Here is a 21021-nt window from a genome sequence, read left to right on the forward strand (position 1 = left end):
TATACTTCTATACTAATATATAAAGCTGAAGAGTTTGTTTGTTTGTTTGTTTGTTTGAACGCGCTAATCTCAGGATCTACTGGTTCGAATTGAAAAATTCTTTTTGTGTTGAATAGACCTTTTATCAAGGAAGGCTATAGGCTATATAACATCACGCTGCGACTAATAGGAGCGAAGATACAATCGATCACGTGGACGAAGTCGCGGGCAACAGCTAGTAACTTATACAAAACAATGTGCTTAGCTGTACAATTTTGATGAAATACTTTTCAGAAGGCCTTTATGCTAATTGTGACACTTTTTGATGGTCACGTAACAGACTTCTAATATAATTGATTCTTCTTAGCTGTTTTAAGAACGGACGGCTAACTCTAACTCTTAGTCTACGAGGTACCTAGGTAAACATCGAGTAATACAGAATAAAAGACTTTAGAAAATCAATTCATATTATAGGTACTTAAAGGCCCTTCAAATTTAACGTGTAGATACCATTAAACTTTTAAAAATAAATTAGTTTAAACATCGAACAATAACATATCCGTTATATCCGGAACAACCTTTACCGAACGCCAAAATTATTTATGCGTGAAATTATTTGTTAATATTACAACAATAGTTTAAAATATAGCAGTAAAGGGCACTAATAAGATTCGAGATAAAAACCTCGAGCAAATGTGAACGACCCACAATGCTATTGGTATTGTTATAATTTTAAATTACGTGAGTCAGTCGCGTGCGCACGTTCCGTACCTCTCGTCGTACCCTTCAAGTATTAATAAGACAAACAAAATTCTTACGCATATTTATACACTGCGACCATGGATGTAGATACAGGCAAAATTAAACAGCATTAGTGTTGTGCACAGCATAGAGTTTTTAATTTGAATAATATCCAACCCAAGTAGATGAAGATGCGTTGTACCTTAATATAGTCCCTTTTTATTATAAGTAGTATGTTCGCGATGATGGATTATTCGGAAGTGGTAGTTGCTTTAGGCCCCGGTAAAACGCTTTTTTTCAACAGATCTTTACAGTTAGCCTGGTGCTGCTTTTTGACGGGCCTGTTGCTCTAGTGGTTAGTGACCCTGACTACTATACCGGAGGTCGTCGGTTCGGTTCCCGCCCAGGACAAATGTTGTGTATCATGATCATTTGTTCTGGTGTCTGCGTGTAAGAAATATATAAGTAAGTTCATCGGTTGTCTGGTTACCATAACACAAGCTCTGCTTAGCTTGGGATCAGATAACCGTGTGTGAGTTGTACCAGGATATATATTATATTATATAATTAGGTATTTTTTATTAGGAAACTATTCCTTCTCTTAGAGTCACACGCCAACAAAACCGTTATTCTTGCGTCTCTTTTGTCATCCTCTTTGTTTGGAATTTAACTGATAGAGATAAAGAATGAGTAAATTTGACCAACTACGGGATTAAGACCAAGGATATGTTTAATATTATTACGGTTGTGGAAGCGCAATACACGGCGCGGCGTAGAGCGACATCTGTTATTCAAAAATGCAATGATATTACTATAAGACGCAGTGCTAGGCTCTAGGTTTGAATGAGCACTTTTTAAAGGGACAATTCAGTCTTCTATGGAAAAAAGCCAGGACCGAATTTCCCCTTTGTGTGTTGTTAAAGATGTTTTTTTTTAATATTTAAAGTGTAGATGTCATCATTGATAGCACTCCTTTTTGTATGCATCCATATCACATTTCAATAATTCAAGGTCAACAGGTGAAGTCTATCGGTAAGAAATTATTTTATGACTCAGTAAAACACTTTGCCTACAAAATAATATACTAGCAACCTTCAATAGACGTTGACAATGTATTGCTCTCAAAATTCAATTCATACATAAGTTCACAATTGTCGGCAAACCATTATTTGTTCATTATACGTGATCGATCTCAAAAACAACTAACAACGACTACCATTCACGTTAATAACGTCATTTTTCTAATAGAGTCCTTTTAGAAATTGAACAAGGAAGCGATTCATTTTGTTCTTTGAAATATTCTGAGTATATTAGGCAAGGTTGAGGTCTTAGACGATGACCATTCGCATTGTACGTTACGGCGATTGCTCATGTAGTGCAAGTTTGGCTCTTTTACTTATTAACCTAATTATTTCATTTGTAAACATGTTTTTACTAAACATTAGTAGGTACTAGTGTGATTAATTTGCTTTGACTTTGGATTTCGCTTCTTTGGAACGAAATATACTTACTTACATATCTATCTTTCACACCCCTTTTGAGTTAAATATAGAGGGTTGGAAGGCAGGTTAAATGTATAATGAAGTCATTTCCATAAACGTGACTCAGTATGATAATGCTGTGTGAATTAATTACGTATGCGTTGGTTTTTTGATTGTCATTTTGTTTTGAACCCCAAGTCAATTCGCTTTCCTTTTTAATTTTCGATTCCAAAAATAGTTACGAGGATTCCGGTAATCTGTCAACCTCCACTTCAGAAGAGACTTTTTCTGTCTTAGTATTATTTTTTTTGAACTTAGCTTACCTGTTCTATGAGCTCCCGAAGCAGTCAACATAGCAACCGCTAAATTGACCTGATTTAGGTATGATCACAAGGAGTCTAAAATACTTTTTCAAACATTAAGTACCTAACGGTTTGGAAAAGGTCGCTCCATAACATCATAAACATCTTTAAGTACTGCCCAGTCTGGCCATTCTTTCAAGAACCTATCCAGATAAATATGTGATAAAACCATTTCTTTACCTCTATACAAACACGTAACCTTGAAAATCTTAAAAAGGCTTCACTAAATAATTTTAATCTTGCATAACAATAACAAATGTGAGAAATACTTTGTAATTTATTTGTACCTCTTAGCATAAATGAAGGTGAATGTGACTTTTCTAAATAGGTATAATTTACATGTAGATTAAATAATACAAGATCTGAAGTAGTTTATTTTGAAATAAATTAATGTTTTACATGTACAGTGGTCTGCCGACACCTCTTAAAGGAAGAAAGTTGAATTGTAAAAGAGAGACGACGCTCTATGTCGTGCAATACGCCGTCTCCCTTCAACAACTGCAACAGTGGTAGCACAGGAATAATAACAACATTAAACTAGGAGGTCCAACAACCAGCTTTGAGGTATCGTGTTGCCCAGGTAACTGGGTTGAGGAGGTCCGATAGGCAGTCGCTCTAGACTGGAAGCCGACCCCACGTAGATGAAAAAACGCTAGGCTCAATATTATTTCTGCCGGTTTTTGTTCAGGCCCCAGATTATTCTGACAGTGCGAAGTTATTTGCGAAAGTAGGACTTGGAATACGTCAGATTTGCACAATTTGATAACGTAATTTTTGGCAGGTTAGCAATTAAAACTAACTTAGGTATAGCTAGTTGAGTAACTTGAGTAATTCGCCTACAGTCAAAGATGGGATATAATTATATAGTTGTTAATAATGTTCAGGATTTTGACAAACAAACTACAACAATAAAAATTGAATTCTTGCGACGTAACGGTTAAATAATAATAAAGATTACAATTTTACTTGCTTTGAATAAAATAACTTGAGAATAATTGGTAGAACGTGGAATTGTGAATCAGTTTTCTAAGAGTTTATTATTAATTCTACATTATGTAGCATGTTGATCAATATGATCAACTCGTGGCAAATCAAATCTCGTGACGGTGTTATGAAAAGTATGTAAACACGTATAAATTAATTGATTTAACTTTGACGGCCGCAAAACTTCACAAACATGTTTTTACCAATTATGCATAATGCCGTTGAAAGTTATGGAGATAGACGTACCTCCGCAGGTGAAACATCTGGCTAGCCTCATAAAGCTTATGTACTACATTTAGTCAATAATGGCAGGTTACTATGTAAGTTGTGTGGCTACTGTTTGTTGTGAAGTGTGCGCGGCGCATGCGCGCTGGCGGCCGCGGCGCGGCGGCTCGCCTGCCCACCGTCGGCCAACGACCACTTATCATCGGAGGTTCGGCGTGAGCGCGCCTCTCTCGTTTCCCGCGAAAATCTGCCGCTAATATTAGCATGAGAGACGTGAGCGAGTCCGCTGAAGCCGACTGTACGCGACGCGCGCTCCGCTGAACGCGTGTTTTTCCGGGCGAGGTCGCGCAGGGCGGGCGGCGCGCGCCGGTGCGCCCAGGGCACCCTGCCTCCAATACAATATCTGCCACACACACAGCAGGACGTGCTCCCAAGTGCTCCACAAATACAGGCACATCAGACATACATATTTCACCCTTTAAGTACATTTTTAACAATATTCAGTGAAGTGCAGTATTAAATAACTACAGTGTACACTCTTAAGACTTGCATAGGGATCATGATTCACTACTGAAATGTGAAAAGTATCCTGCTGTTTGACAGATCGGCGCACATCACAACAGGTAATGAAAATTGTTTTGTTGTGTGCTTCTTTCGTTTGGCTTTTGTGACGTTCCCATATGATACAGATTTTCAATAAGCTGATAAATTGATTGTAAAAGGCGGACCCTTTTATGATCAATATGTTTGTTATTAAAAAGCATCTGTGTGTATTGCATGTGACTACTTATGTTTGTGTAGAACGTGAGCCTTAACATACTTTTATGAATTTGTTTATCAGGTGTCGTGGCCCTTATTATCAATACTAGACACACTTGTTGAAGCTCTCTTTGACAATATGATGTCTGTTTTTATTTTATAAAAGAATCGTGACAGTGTTTTGTTTGTTATTTTGCTCACACCTGAAGCTAGAAAATATATGTATAAAATACAATAATAATTACCTACGTAATTTTGTTATCCGCACGCTTACCTAAAGAGGACTCTTCTCTTTAAATATGTATTTGATATATTTGTTAATGCATACATAAATACAAATGTACAAAAATAATAAACCACACAATCTGAGCTCCAAATAATGGGCAATGTTGCCCAAATTAGGTTCTGCATAATTTAGTCGTTTCATTCTACATAGGTACAACGAACAGAAGATGCATGACTTATGTTTTTTGAATGAATAATCGGCACAAAAACAAATATTTCAATAACCATAATTTATTTTTAAACTGTTACTCTTGTTGGCACTTATCCAAAGCGCAAATCATCTGAATCATACTTCAAGAATCAACATTCATTCAAACGTTCTGAGAATTTATATGAACCTCAAGCTGGTCGCGGAATGTATTTAAAGGAAATGATCGATATAAACACGAAAGAAAAATTCAAGGTACAGAAACTCAGGTATAGCTAACCATAATAGAACAAGCGAGAACTACTATCTTCTCGTATACTTTAGATATATTTATTAGCATGCTCTTTGTGAAGGTCTATATACAATTAGCCTGAATATAGATTTCGACTGTTTTATCGGACTTATTGACGAGACTTTAGTAGCGTTCAGCTAGAACAATGCTCGGGTAGGGCACCCCAAGGATCGGGCTTCGAGTTGAGCAAGTTGAATTGAGCTTGTGGGACCTGGCTGGATCTTATATTGAAATAATTATTTATAGGATATGGTGTAGTTACTGTCTAATTAATTAGACAGTAATTGAACCGTGTTTCAGAAGGCACGTTAAATTGTGGGTCCCGGCTGTTATTCCTACATGATTAACAGTCGTTACAGGAAGTCAGAAGCTTGAAAGTCTTACAACCAGTCTAACAAAGGGGTATCGTGTTGCCCAGGTAACTGGGTTGAGGAGGTCAGATAGGCAGTCGCTCCTTGTAAAATAATGATACTCAGCTGAATCCGTTTAGACTGGAAGCCGACCCCAACAAAGTTGAGAAAAGGCTAGGATGATGATGGTTTAATTACTGTCTAGGCCAGTTTGGATCAGCTTGATCAAGGGACAACGAGGGTGTTCCAAGCTTGCTTATGTTCAGGTTGGCGATATCAGATTCTAAAGGAATTTATGTATTCTCATTATGATTTCCTTTAAAGATTAGGTACAAAAGCAACAGCAAATCTTGACGTCAAACTTATAGCAAACAAAATACCTTTAATACTGCGCACATTTATCTATTTTCAATGGAAGTTCAGACTCATTAAATCTTATCAAAGCGAAGCCCTACATCTATTTATGTTCGTTTTCAGTTGCCTTTAGAAACTTATACCTACGTCGAGTCAATATTTTTATCTTTTTTTTTAGATATTTTTACGACTTCGGCACGATATTGTAGTCCTTTAGTCACGACGGGCTGCACTTACATACTTCTTATTCATCATAACCTACCGAACTGAATTGCTAAGTAGTTTTTATGCCCCTCACCAGTAGCCAATAAATGTATAGAGAATGTACATACCTATGTAGAGAATTCTTCTTTTTGTGTATAAAATCTGCTTGAGTTTATAGTCACAAAAATCTTATGCCAAGGTATAGGCAGACAACAGAGTTCTCGTGGTAACTTGGTATATTGGGTTCTTTCTTACTATGTAGTTAATTTGGGAACCTTTTGCAAAAAAATCGTCAGTTTATTTAAAGGTATTAACGGTTTACGTTTATTTCATGTTTGCATTATTTTATTATGACTATCTTTGTCTTATTATACTGGTTATTTACTTTCATTCAGACCTCTAAAGTTTCAAAATCTATATGATTTACGTACCAATATGGACCTATATTTCATTAAATTACCTATTTTACCCGAGTTGTGCTCCAAACGTTTAAGGTTCTACCAACCTGCAGTAACGTCACACACAGCGTTACTTACGAGTAGAGATCAATCAATCTCAGGTGTTGCCGCTCTCTCCGGTATGCAAATTAATTACAGTGGAATCAATACTCCCTTACGTATTAACTGATAGATACTACACTGTTGCATGTAAACCGAAACTTCGGAATATATCTAGTATTCGGGCAGAGACTGGTCTAGAATAGAACTACAATTTATTAGAAGACTAACAGACGTCCATATTTACAATATTAATAGGATTTATTTTATCCAAAATCTGTCTGTGTCTCTTAGTACGCTGAGGTAATATTGCCCTTATATTGAAACTCACTCAGGAATTTCTGAAATTGACATTGTAAGAGTACAAAAAATTGCTTACATAAGATTAATGTAATGAGAAGATTAAGCACGTGGTCTACTCAATCCATCTCCTTCGACGTTTATAAGATTCAGTTGGTGACACATGGACGGACAAATAACGGAGCCTTTGATAATAAAACGGTTTCGTTTTTACCCTTCGGTTCCAAACCCTAAGAAAATCTTATTAGAATTTACATATGCATTACATTGGAGTCACTCCTATATTTATAAGCGATATAGGAGTAAGTAATATAAAAAAAAAATATTTAAATACAAAAACCTTTTGTTTCAGCAATTTGTGTGTACCTTTGTGACTCTCCTCTATTTCTCTCGAATTAACTTAGCCTCATCACTCTTTTGTTTTAATTGATGTCTATATCGCAAGTTAACGCAAGTTAATACTTATGTAGGTTTAAAACTCTTTGCTCCGCATGTGTCACTCGAAAAAAAATGGTGACCACAAAAACCGATGACAAAGTGAAGTAGTCGCTATAATCATTAGTTCTGCGGTTACAATTCGTAATATACACAATACTTATATGATATAGCTTACTTATAATATTGTAAAAATAATAGAATTTGTTTATTCAAGTTTCGCGGGAACATTAATGTCTGATGCTTGGAAAAAATCAAAGTAGGAACTTCGTAAACTTGGTAAAAGTTAGTATGATGAGCAATGATTTTACTAACTAGACGTCGGAAGAAGTTATTTTTTGCTTTAAAGGAAAAGAATGCTAACTTGTCAACAATATGCTGCATTTTATATAGTCGTTGCAGCTGATAAAGAGATATCAATTTTTCAAAGTTTTTCGCAATTTCTTAATTGATCTAAGACATCACTGGCAAACGGTAAAGGAAAACATGATTCTGAAATCGCCAATCCTCAGTGTGCCAGCGTGGTGAAGAATGATCAAAAACTTTCAATATGAAGAAGCCTATACCTAGCAGTGGGACTTTTATAGGCTGGTATCATTAACGATTGATAGACATTTCAGACTTCACAGTTAATTGCGTTTTAGAACACGGGGCTAAAAATATATATCACAGAACGGTCGTGGATGGCGATGGGCGCAAACAATAGGCCCTTATAGGATTAAAAAAAAAGAATAAAATAAATAACATTTATTTTATTTAATGCAATAATAATATATTATTTTTCCTTGTTCTATAATTGTAAAATATTGTATAAATTACACAATGAGGAAATTTTTACTGTTAATTGTGGAATCAGAATTTAATAATTATTCATTTGACATTGCTGTTATTTGTGGTAAATGCAAAAAGAAAAATAGCGCATTTATTATTTTAATAATAAGGGTTAAAATGGCAATTCGTTTAATGGGAATGTTATTTTCAACGGCAACGGCTTCTAGCTTATGCTCAAAATAAAGAATAGTGAAAATTATCTATGGTTTAGTGCTTTTTAAATTCCAAATCATGAAAAAAGGTTGACTATCGAACAAGTATCTATTACTTCGAAATATTTAAATCAATTCCTACGTCACGAACCTAAATGACTTAATACATCACGTGCTTACTACAAAATGAGTTCTAAGCGTTATTACTCATGCATCATTAGACTGAATCAATTAATTTTCCGTATTGGTTATTCCTTGGTATGTAACTTGAATATTCAAATGCGAGTAAACGCATGTACATGGTGATGACTACACTCACTACGTAATACGCATAGACGAATTTATGGAAACTTGCCATGGAAAACTTTAAATTAGAATATGTGATGAAGAGTTTCCTTTCAACTAAATAAAATGATTAATATAGGGGCTTATAAAGCTGTGGCATCGAAAGTTGGGGCCAGTATGTTGTGTATGTCCTAATGGAAAGGTGACCGCTGTGCTGTTAACAAATTTGTAAGTACTTTAAGTTTTAAGGGAGTTTATATATGTACATATTATTATTAACGTGCTATGAAGTTTCTTAACTACGTGTATTGCGATATCTAAAGTTGAAGTCAACGTTCTATAAGTTTTCGACGGCCCTAAAAATGAAAAGTTCCCCGTTTGAAAAGCTCTTTGCATACAAATATACTTATACTTTTTGCATAGCTTGAAATGAAAAGTAATGATAATATAATGCATTAATATGTTGCGAAAAAAATAAAGATTTATTTACATTATTAAAGTTTTTTTCAAGTTGAGCTTGCGTATGTAACTCTGTAACATATCTATAAAATTCTGTAAATTTTAAATGATCGATCAAAAAAGACATTTTGACATAATATAATTTGCGATTTATAGTAAGTTAATTTTGATTTGTTTGACAAAGTGCCTCTTATGAATGCTGTACATTAGGTATATTCAGAACTAAGAGTAAAGAAATGGATTTATTAGTAATTGAATTGCAATTCTGATTAATTTACTTATATCTACTGAAATCAATAAAAATAAGTACCTATGTAAACCTAAAACAAACATGTAAAATATCTAACCTTTAAATTACTACCACCATTAGGACTTCATAAAACAATTCTTGCCTTGTATGTGCCAATAACAATGTACTCAAACACTGTTATGTAAATGTTTATTCGGAAGTCCGCATACTTAGCACGCTACTTTATTGGGCATTTGATATTGAAACTAAATTATTGATTTTCACACTTACCTAGTACATGCTCGTTACAATGATTCACCTTTTGTTTATGGCAGAGGCGTGAATCAATTTCACAGATCTGTATCAAATACTTCAGAACTTTGACCTTCTGTTTTATTACCTTTTTTACGTCCAAACTGATCTAGGAGCATCCAAGATGGCCGTAAATCATTGACGATGTTTTCATGATTCGAATTCTAAATTTTGACAATAGCTAAACAAAGAAATGAGTAACGAAAATGACACATCGTTCTAAAAATTTAAAGAAAATTAAAAATAAAATGTATTTTATGTTCGTTTTATGACTGGCCGGTTGTAATACTGACAGTAACGACAGGGTTAGTTTCTAAATAAGGTTACCTGCATAATAAACTCGTTTGTTAAGATTGACTTGTACGTCATGCTTCTGTTTGGCTAAAATATTGATCTTATTATGTGTCCAAGGTGCCCGATGCATTAAAAATCTTTTAGCTTCGAAATTAAAAGTCCAACTCAAAATGGCTTCGATGGATATCTACCATACAGAACATACATAGCGATTTACAAACTCGAATGTTTGGCTAAATAATTTGTGAAAAGCATTGTTAAATGGGACTGAACTGTCAAATTATTGGGGCCAAGTTTATTCCATAAAGCCAGAGATACACGGTTGCCAAATTCCCGTTGATGACGCGGGGTTTTCAGTAAAGGCGATGTACACTTGACCCAGTTCCTTGTATGTAGGGCGGGCAGGCCGGGGCCGGGCCCGGCCGGTAGCTGCCGCAGCCATGCGCTTTATAAACTGAACAGTCAACTCCGTAATTAATCCTGTATGAAAGCTTTCGATATTTCAATACAAAATGTTTGCGTTGCATCGATTTCTGTGCGCGGCATGAAGGCTTTATTCGTTAAAACTTTATGTACCAACCTGTGACGTATGATAGTTCAATTAATAAAGAATTTGTTTTGTAACAAAAATTGTAGATCACTCAGTTTTGATATTTTGCAACTATGTTTTTCTTCAGGAAATTTAGCGAAAAATATTTAATATTATACGGCAACAAGGCTTCAGACATTGGCTTTAGAAGGAGAGAAATAAGTTAGATCGTAAAAGGGGAAGGATCAAAGCAAAATTACGGTTTCACAAAATATTCAGTTCGGGTTTTGTTTGTGAAACGTTTATTTAAAGTTCAAATTTAGCCCTTTTGGCGAAGCCTTTGGAACTTTCTAAGTTACCCCTTGAAATACTACTCGTTTTTATAATAAGTAAAGTAGGAAAACAGAAAACTTAGCTTTTTCTAGTCAGAAAACGTTTAAGGTCACTTTATTTAAATGCCGAGGGACTTTACGTTTTACCTAATAAAATCAGAAGATTTTCTTTATAATCGAATGGGAAAACACTTCTTAGTTTCAAGAAATTTACTAAGCCTTCAAATGAAGGTACCGTTTATATTTTATCTGTTTTGTACTATTCACTCCAAATAAGTGCGTGTTAAAAATACGTGTTAAATAACAGTTACGCGTTGTTATGTAACTATTACGTTTACGTTTAGTTTAACTGTTCCGGTGTAGAGGCTTTGCGGCGAAGGTAATGAATCGGTTAACATTTAAATCGCAGTTCGCGACGGGAGCAGCATTACTATTGAAATCATTCCTGCTTTAGCTTTCTATTTCCAATATTATGTAAATATTTGTGGGAATATATAAGTACAATGTTGAATGTCCTATGGTACCCAGAAAATACGTAGGTACTGGTCCTGACAAACACGAAGTGCGCAAGTGAAAAGTTAATTAGAAACAAAAAACAACCGAAGATTTTTACCTATTCAAAAAAATCTAATCGCTAAAGATAGTTCCCAAATAGTTTTAAAGAATAAATATGTAAATCTAAATACAAAAAAAAATGATTTAAAAAAGAATAAAACAAATGAATGCACTGGCCGAGTGGCCAGTCCTCACTCAATCATTGTGTATTATTCTTATTTAGCAACTTAAATACTTAATACAATAGATTACTTAGCACAACAGCATTCTGTTGACAAGTCTCATCTACAAATTCAATGTCAAACTCCGTAAAAATGTGTTATTACGAAACCTAGAGCCGTTTGAACAAACAACATTTGGTTATGCTGAAAATAATGCTGTTTGTTCGCCTTTGTGCAGCTAATATGTAAATATTGAGAAGTGTACTTGTGACCTTTATGTAGACATATCATGTTACTGAGTAGGCAGAGCACAAAACCACAATAATAATAACAAATTACACGTACAAATAACTTCCCAGGTCAGTCTAAATAAGTAGCTATAGTTTCATGGTTATAGATTGTCAGTTTGCAACTAGATTGGTTTTTAATTCAACATAACATTTATATAGTAAAGTTTATTTGAAGTTTGACAACCACTTTTAAGAAGAGATGTCGTATTGTCATATAAAACACTGGTATTTACTATTTACCATAGTTGGGAAAAGGCTAGAATGATGATACGAATGTGAAGTTTAGCCATTTGTTTTTCAATACCTAGGTTTCAAGTTTGGATCAAACTTCTTTACATACTATAACTGTCTTAGTATGTAACATGTAGATAAAAAACGTTTCCATTTATAAATTTAAATCTCAACGGATTATGTACGATCCTTTCGAGTAGAGTTCGCAATGTAATAGAATATTCTAATCCTTATGAAACTGGATTCAGGACACGTGTACACGTTTAAAGTGAATACGTCTCTTGAGAACTAATTTCATTAAGATTGCAGGAAGCTTCCAGCTAAGTGGATTTGCTTGCTTTATTTTGTTACCTATTTAAGGCTGAAGCGAATTACGCATTGCAAAACAGATACTGCAGAAATGTGTTTAAATGTTCAGTCTTTTATATGTCCTTTAATTAGGTATCGAATTGAAAAACATGACATCCCTACTAATATTATAAATGCGAAAGTAACTCTGTCTGTCTGTTACGCTTTCACGTCTAAACCACTGAGCGGATTTTAATGAAATTTGGTACAGAGATAGAGTTGACTTTGAGAAAGAACATAGGATAGTTATTATCCCGGACTTTTGAAGAGTTGTCATGGAAATGCGATATAACCGACCTAACCGACCGACGCGGACGAAGCCGCGGCCGAAAAGCTAGTTTAAAGTTATAATAGCGTTCATTTTGAATTACTATTCGGTAAAAAAGACTGATAAACCAACCTAGTATCTATATAAAAATCGTTATTTTATTAAAAACATTTTATTGTCAAACTATGTATTGAATTAAATATTTACATAATTGAATTTGAGGACTTCAAACTAAAAAAAATAATATTAATAACAATAATTTTAATCCACAAAAAAAACTACCATTTAAAAACAAAAGCAGATCGGGGCCAGTATAGTCCGGTGGTCGCCCATAGCGCCATGTTTGCGCATTAGTGGGACGCGTACGCTGCCCCGGAGTCGATTCATTGCACATCCATTTCCGCATGTCGCAGCCGCGTTCTATTTCAGAGACCAGAGACACTCCTGCAACAATCTGCCATGTTTCTTCTTTTATATTCAAATAAGACCTGAACTGTAAGCTATTATCGACGTTGACTTGTAAGACTAAACTAAAATAAATTAAACTAACATACAACAATAAATATGAAATGAAAATAAATTGAATTTTGCATTATATTTCTCTGAACTAATTTTTAGGACATGAATAGCCTAGAATCTATTTATCCTAAGTTACTAACGTGATGGTTCAGAAATATAAAGCATTTAACTAGTAGGCCCGCATCCAAGTCATAGCATTATTAATAGCCTATAGGACTCACAATTAACGTAGTTTTTTTAATTCGTTAAAGAATTTACAAAATCATTTTACCCAGACATCATCCAGGCACAATCTTTACTTCTTCACAAATTAATGTAGATATAGATTAGTATTACAATGTAGAACATAATATCCTGTCAATGAATTAAATAATGAGATTTAATTAAGACGCCTTGAGTTGGTAGCGAGGCCACCACTCACTTGGAATTAGGCAATAGATAGGATCCACGCATGGCGGCCGTTGAGGGCGCTACCCGACCGTGTCAATCATAAAGTTTAAATAATAAATATAAATGAAATAAATGCACTGTGCGCTTGTGATACAAAGATGTTATTTACACATCTTTGAAAGTCGAGTAGTTGCAAGCTAGATGTAGCTAACGGTGTTGGTATTGTGTTGCCCAGGTTTGGGAAGGAACTAATTTGATGAGGTCAGATACACATACGCTCCCTGAAGAACACTGGTACTTAGCTGCATACGGTTAGACTGGAAGCCAACCCCAATACAGTTGGGAAAAGGCTAGAATGATATTGATATGTAGGTACTTGTGTTACAACATTGACGCAATCAACTTTATTTGGAACAGAAACATCGTTCATGACTTAAGCCGAACGGGATCCTAAACTTTCTTATTTTTTTTTAAAAACACTGAAATTTTGTATGACACGATCCATTCTATCCATTTACTTAGCCTCAGACTATATTTATTAATATTTTCAAAATAAACAAGAGAACGTTCTTTTATAAAATATAATATTAAAGGAACACAAAACATAAAGGGATTTCTCTCCCGTCACTGAGCAGCTTATGAGAAAATTGCTTTATTGTTAAAACTCTTTGTAAATCTTCTTTATTACTTGTCGGTTTCAAGTACTCTGATACTAGAATCTAATTAAGGGATAATGATGTAGTCATTTATTTTTTTCGTTTTATTATCCTTTTTTTTGTATCTCGCGATTATTTTCTTTTTTATTTTTTTTCGTGGCAAAGTGGCCGGGATTTTCCTTACCTAAGTTAAAATAATTAATCTATTTCCCGGATTTAGACTGAAATGTTTCACATGCATATGTATGTGTATTGCATTGTGATATTATGATAATATGGAGATTAGTTGATGGTGAAGCTGAAATTTGGAAAGTATGGAACTCCAAAATAGAACGACACCACACCATCAAGTAAGGGCTCATTTAATGTGTATTGACGAGTAGTCTGACCACAAAGAAAGAAAGAAAAACGTTTTAAAGTACATAATATTATTGCCAAAAATTACTTACGATACTACATTGATTTTCAATGACCAATGACGTCACCAACAGCTATAAAATATAACGGTTAGTGAAAATATAACGTAGCGAGACCTCACTCAACTTTAATACACTTGCCCTAGATGCTTACTTTTTATATCAACAAAAAGAAAATACAGTCTTTCAGTTTTATTTTTATTTAGAAAAGAGGTTTTACATTTATGTTAGACAGTCTCCTAGAACATCATTACAGTTCGTATCTCGGATATTTTCCAAGCGTGTTTTCTAACAGGCATCCTTCATATTGAATGTATATTCTCTCGCTCGAGGGAAAGATAATTTTCCAAGCGTACGGCTCCCTATAAGCGAAGAGTAAAATGTGTTATGAGGAAACATCAAATAGAATTATATATTCCTATGTAAGCCGTAAGCGAACTTTAATGAGATTGAAAGGCTTTCGAATAATGGGCATGTTTTATTTAAATATAATAATGCTCTTATGCTTTGTGAAGATTTATTTGTAATAGAATTCTTTCAAAAGAGAAGGGTCTTTTTTCTTGGGTATGTAATGGAAATATTATTTGTAATATTTTTTGGAAAGGTTCGTCTTTAACAATGTCCGAGAGTTATTACGACTAAAGTTAATTAACTTGTCTGATAACTTGCGATGAAACAATATTTGTAGCTAATATTTACTAAATAGCTTGATTAATTAATCATTAGTAGGGAGATTTTTGCTGTTCTGATTTCATACATTTTGGGAGTACTAATACACGCGTAAAAATATTTCAGATTGCCTTCAATTCGATAATTGAATCTATTAATGTTTATACACTCAGTTGTAGACGAGCTGAACATTGTTGAAACGTGGTTACTCGTGAATACACATTATTATAGTCATATTTCACCTGTTATTAACAAACAGGCGCCATATAATATCATCTTTCGTAACATTGCACCAATGGATGTCTCTAAATATAGGGCAAATCCAGCGCGTCGGCTATGCGAATGTATGTGGGTTAGCGAGGGCATCACAAATAACCGTGCTGTATCGTAAAATGTCCCTACGTTTCGACACTAAATGCATTATACGTTTCCAGCGAAGTAGGAAGCTGATTCGGTCCCGTTTCACAACTCGAGAAATAGGACTTGATGACAAAATAGTTTTTTAATGAAATAGCTTTTATTCAACCGGAATTTGATGTTTCACAATCAGATGGTAACGCTTGAGAAATGTTTACGTTACCTTAATGAAAAAAAAAAGTGCATCTAACATCCTATAAAGGCGACGGAGACCTACTATCATGATATGATAATGTAACTGACTATCCTTGCCTTATTGACATTGCAAATAATACATAGAAAATTACTCTACAATAATGTATTAGGAAGAAAGGCTCTTGAATCAATAGATAAGTACGAACAGATACATTTTACTCCTCTATTAGTCTGACAAGGTTTGATTAGATTGCTTTGCGTTTTCAATGCGAAAGTAGGTCTGTTATATTTGTTTTGATACGACTGTTGCATTTATTTTGATGAGGATTGTGTGGCCGTATCAAAGCGTACTGTGCTGCGATATGGTTTTGATTTCGATAGGAATGGAACGTATACTGTAGTAAGAAACGTTGATTTCCATAACCAAATCGAAATTTGAACAAATTCATTGCTTTAAGGGATCTTCATTTATAAATTTTGTATTTGAATGTAGAGCTGGCAAATGTAGAGATTAAAGGGTGCCTCAACAGGTCCATGGCTTCAACTTAGTGCTAAACTTTGTTTATTTATCGAAGCACTTGCGAGAAACGAGATCTTCAGAACCGTTTCAATGTGTATTTTTGTTTACGCGTTACGGAATGCGCGTCGTGACGCATAACCCGTTTGCGAGCATTTCGCAAAACGGACGTAGCGAATATCATACTGGAATTTACTTTACAGACTCAATTGTTCAAGTGTCAGATGCGTCAGTAACTCAATATCACGGGCTTAATGGAGATCCCTAGTTAATTGAATTGGTAACTTGCTAATTGGCAGACAGACGTCAGTTTGCGAGTAATCCCAGATGATATCGAATTGCTTTTGTTTGTATTTACGTTGAACAAGCTAATTGCATTTTACTTTAAACAATAATCACACCACTTACTTGTTGGTAGTGGAAAATTACAACAGAAATGGAAAATGTAACATTTGTATGCATATATCGGCGTACTGTTCGCTCATCTATTCAGAGCTTTCGAAGTACATTGCAGGGAAAATCGATAGCAGTATCCTTTTATTTCATGTTGAAGACATTTTCACGACACGGAATGTCTGCTGTCTGGGAATCTATTGTTTAGCTGTTGTTGAGAATGTCTATTCAAAAAGACGTTTTATTGTCTATATATACGACATATTTCGGGAAAACACGATCAAATTTCAAAAAAGGCTTTTCGTGTTTGGAAGTAAACAACTTTCACTGAGAAATAAATATTTTATTCTGTAAAAATTTGGACATCCCGTTAATTGATCAGCTAATAATCCGTAAGCCTTATTTTTTGTTTTAAAATACGACTGGTCACAATTTCATATGTACACGTCGTAATTATACAATTTAAAAGTTAGTAACATTAAAAACAGCGGTTTTTAACGCGAGAATATATATAAACATAGGGTGCGAGACTAAAAGGGTGGAGTATAAAGTAACAAGCTAATTAACAAAGTGGATCGCAGTGCGATGACCCGCAAGTGCACCGCACCGATACTAGATCATTGCATATTTAATAGAACGACTTCGAAAGACCAATGAAGCTTGAATTTACTGATTTGTTTAAATGTTTATTATGAACAAAGATTGCGTTTTGTTTGTTTCTTATACCTGAGTTTACTGAAAAAGATCCACAATAATCTTGCCCTTGGAGTATTTAACACATAACGTGATTTGTAATACAAACTGAGTAATAATGATTCTTTATATGGTGATGATACCTTCATACAGGATACAATAAGTGCCATTAACAGTACGATAAGTAGTACTACTTAGCGTCTCGCTTAAGGAAACAATAAATATCAATATATTTTATATCTATATGCATATAGTAATACGCATATTTTGAAATAATTGCACCTCAACAACGTATGTATGTAGAAAGAAAAGCTTTACATATCTTCGAGGTCTAACGTTTATATTTTTTTGTTCGCAGGTAGTGCAATCCAAAGCAAATCATCATGACGGTGGTAACGAACCCAGCGCGGACGAACTCCGATGATGAGATAGAGTCAGGTCGCGAGAGCGCGGTCGGCGAGTACGCGACCGCCGGCGGACTGGAGCTGGACGAGCACGCGCGACTCTACGACGATGAGAAACAGAGCGACATCGTTTTCGAGGCCGGCATTAACGGCGACACGTGGCGCTACCCCGGACACCGCCGCGTGCTGGCCGCCACTAGCCCCGTGTTCGCGGCGCTGCTCTCCTGCAAGACCGACGTCATCGTCGTCGACTACATTGACCGCAGGGGCTTCGAGCAACTCCTCCGCTACCACTACTGCGAGCCGACCCAGCTCAACTCAGTGGGAACCGCGCGCTGTGCCCTCGACGCCGCCTACAAGTTCTTATGCCCACCACTGGCGGAGCGCTGCGCTCGGCGACTTGATGAAATGTTAGACGCTGGTGTCGCACTAGAGATTTTGCGCGACTTACGTTTCCTGTGCGCGCGGCTGCCAGGAGCAGCTTCTGCACCACCTCTACCCGCTCTTTCCGATGATGCGGCTGCTCGCTCCCTAGCGCAGTGCTCGCGTTGGTGCGACTCTCTAGCACACAACGCGTTGCTAGTTCTTGACGAAAACGCTGATGTAGCTCTTACGGATGAAAGGCTTGAAGAGCTCACGTACGAAGATTTAGCGCTGATAGTAAAACGAGATACTTTGCGGGTGTCAAGCGAGCTCGTGCTAGCGGAGGCTCTCTCCCGCTGGAGCACGGCGGCATGCAAGCGTACCAAGCGGGAGCTGACGCCGGGCAACAAGAGAGCGGCGTTGGGTGAACTAGCATACTGTCCGCGCTACTTGCTACTTGCGGGCGAGGAGCTGGATCGTGCTCTGGCGTTCGAACTGCTAGAGCCGATGGAGCGTGCACTTGTGACTGCGCGTGCTCGCAAGCTATCGGCTCCAGTGCCAGTAGGCGCGGAACAAGAAGCGCTGTTGCGTCGCTGGGCCCGGCCGCGGCCCGCCGAGCCGGCGGCTCTGCCGGTGCACCTAAGCCCACGCTCCGAGCCGCCGGTGGAGGAGCCGCAGCCCAGCAAGCTGTGCGCGCGCCGCCCCAAGCGCCCCAAGCAGCCCAGCTTCGCCCCAGAGGAGAAGCGCAAGAAGCGCGGCTGCTGCGCCTGCTTCTGCGACGGACTCCTGCGTGCTATCATTTGTTTGTTCGACTGAGAGAAGGCGCCGACCTACGTGTAAGGTGGGCATCGCATTGTTACTAAAGTGTAGGCACACAACGTTTACACTGTGGTTTACACTTATATAAATAAGACTTTCGACTGAGTGTTAAGTACTGACGTGACAAAAAAAACTTTAAAGTATAAAAAAATATACCTCTTCTATTTCCTCTTTACATTACTGTCCTTTTCAATGTGCATTTCGAAATACATAATTTCAAACAGTATTTAAGTAAGTACATGTGTCGATTTAATCAATTATACCTTTAAATAGTTACTTGGATAGTCATGGAGAGGATGAGAAAGAGAGAATGCCATCTTTTGTATTTTTTTACGAATCAAAATTAAAACTATTCGTATTAAATTATAATTGCATTACATGCTTGAGATTAAGTATTAGAATGATTTAGCGATGCGGTATTGATCTATAAGTTTAGTAAAATGAATATGTTTTGCAGTTGAAATTAAGAGATTTTAAGTAAAATGTCCATGTTTAAGTCTGTGTTCAACTTATAGTTTATGCTTATGACGAAGTGTTCTTTGTTAGTGAGTTAGTTGTTGTGAGTGAATTGATTATTTAACGTGAAATTGTGACTTAAGGATCTTTTCGTAGTAGAATATTGTATGTTGTGATATTTATATTTAATGATTATTTTTTTCTAGAACAGCGTTAATTTCACATATCAAATTGTTGAACAATTTGCATTTACAAAGGTTTTGTGAAGTTATTTTATGCACAAATTGTCATTATAGTTACGTTTTTGTTAGTTGTTTTAAACTGAATTTTGTTGCATTTATTGACAATTCTGTGTTAGATTTGTTAGGGGGTTATCTAAAATAAAATAAAAATGATATGAATCCGAAAACATAAATCTAAATTCTATTATGGCAAATCAAAATGTAATTTGTTTTAGATAACTCTATATTAGTTAGTAGTTCGCTTAGTTAAATATAGTTGAATTGTTTAGTATAATTCTTCCATAATTTAGAGAAATAGTTACCTAAATATTCACTAGTCGTATACCAAGTACATAAATGTCAAGATTTATATGTGTGTAGGAATATGTTTGAAACAAACGTTCTCAGAACGAATTAATTGAATGATATAGCTTCAATTGTAATCAAATTTAAATCGTGCCATATTGGATGTGGCTTTTAACTTAAAAATATGTGTTTCTGTATCTTCAACCATGTATTTAAGAGAGGGACTCTCATTTACTGTGTGTTTAGAAAATTTAAAATAATTAAAGCTTTTTATGTAATTAAATTACTTATTCAATGTATGTCTGTGACGTTTAAAACGATTAATTAAATGTGAAATTGAAATTGTAATCGAAATTTGTTCGCATACGTATTATAAGTTAACTTATTGTAACCAACCGTGTTCAGCTGTGAGCTGGCAGACGAGGAACCCATCCCGAGACAATTATATGATGTTAAAATAATGTTGAAGACTTTTTATTAAACCTTCCTGAAACTTATTATGTGAAAAAGAGTAATTGTTTCAAAAAAGATCTGCACTTTATGTCCCAGTCTTATGAAGTGCCTAGCTGTTGCACGCGACTTTGTCCGCAGGGTTATGTATATTTAAGGTGGGAAGTTTAGGGTACGCACCTTCTCCTCGCTCTGCTCAATTTATTCATACCATCATAGTATAATACATACTATAGCCTTAATAAATGGACTATCTTACACTTAATTTTTTTTAATTCGGACCAGCCGTTAATGAGATTAATGAACTGAAGTTTGGTCAGGTGGTGTCGTGGATGAATTTAACATTTTTGACTGTTGTTACAGTTAGTCAGAAGCTAGAAAGTCTGACAACCAGTCTGATTTAGGGGTATCGTGCTGCTCAGGAAACTGAGAACCCATAGGAAGTCACTCCAAGTACAACGCTGGTATTTAGCTGTATCTGGTTAGATTGAAAGCTGATCTTAACCGGGAAAAGACTAGGATGAT

At 35.7% G+C, this 21021-nt stretch overlaps 1 protein-coding gene across 1 annotated transcript; it reads left to right on the forward strand.

The window, feature by feature from the left end:
• The first annotated feature begins 3512 nt into the window (after positions 1 to 3512).
• Positions 3513 to 20507, forward strand: LOC113501250 (BTB/POZ domain-containing protein 6). The gene is made up of 2 exons (XM_026882331.1): positions 3513 to 4395; positions 17836 to 20507. Exon 2 carries the CDS (start codon positions 17861 to 17863, stop codon positions 19058 to 19060), a length of 1200 nt encoding a protein of 399 aa, XP_026738132.1. The 5' UTR covers positions 3513 to 4395; positions 17836 to 17860; the 3' UTR covers positions 19061 to 20507.
• Positions 20508 to 21021: the final 514 nt, after the last annotated feature.

This window comes from Trichoplusia ni, chromosome 15 (genome assembly GCF_003590095.1).
Source record: "Trichoplusia ni isolate ovarian cell line Hi5 chromosome 15, tn1, whole genome shotgun sequence".
NCBI lineage: Eukaryota > Metazoa > Arthropoda > Insecta > Lepidoptera > Noctuidae > Trichoplusia > Trichoplusia ni.

Coding starts and splice junctions, on each gene's coding strand:
- LOC113501250 (XM_026882331.1), top strand. CDS start 17,861: ATGACGGTGGTAACGAACCCAGCGCGGACGAACTCCGATGATGAGATA.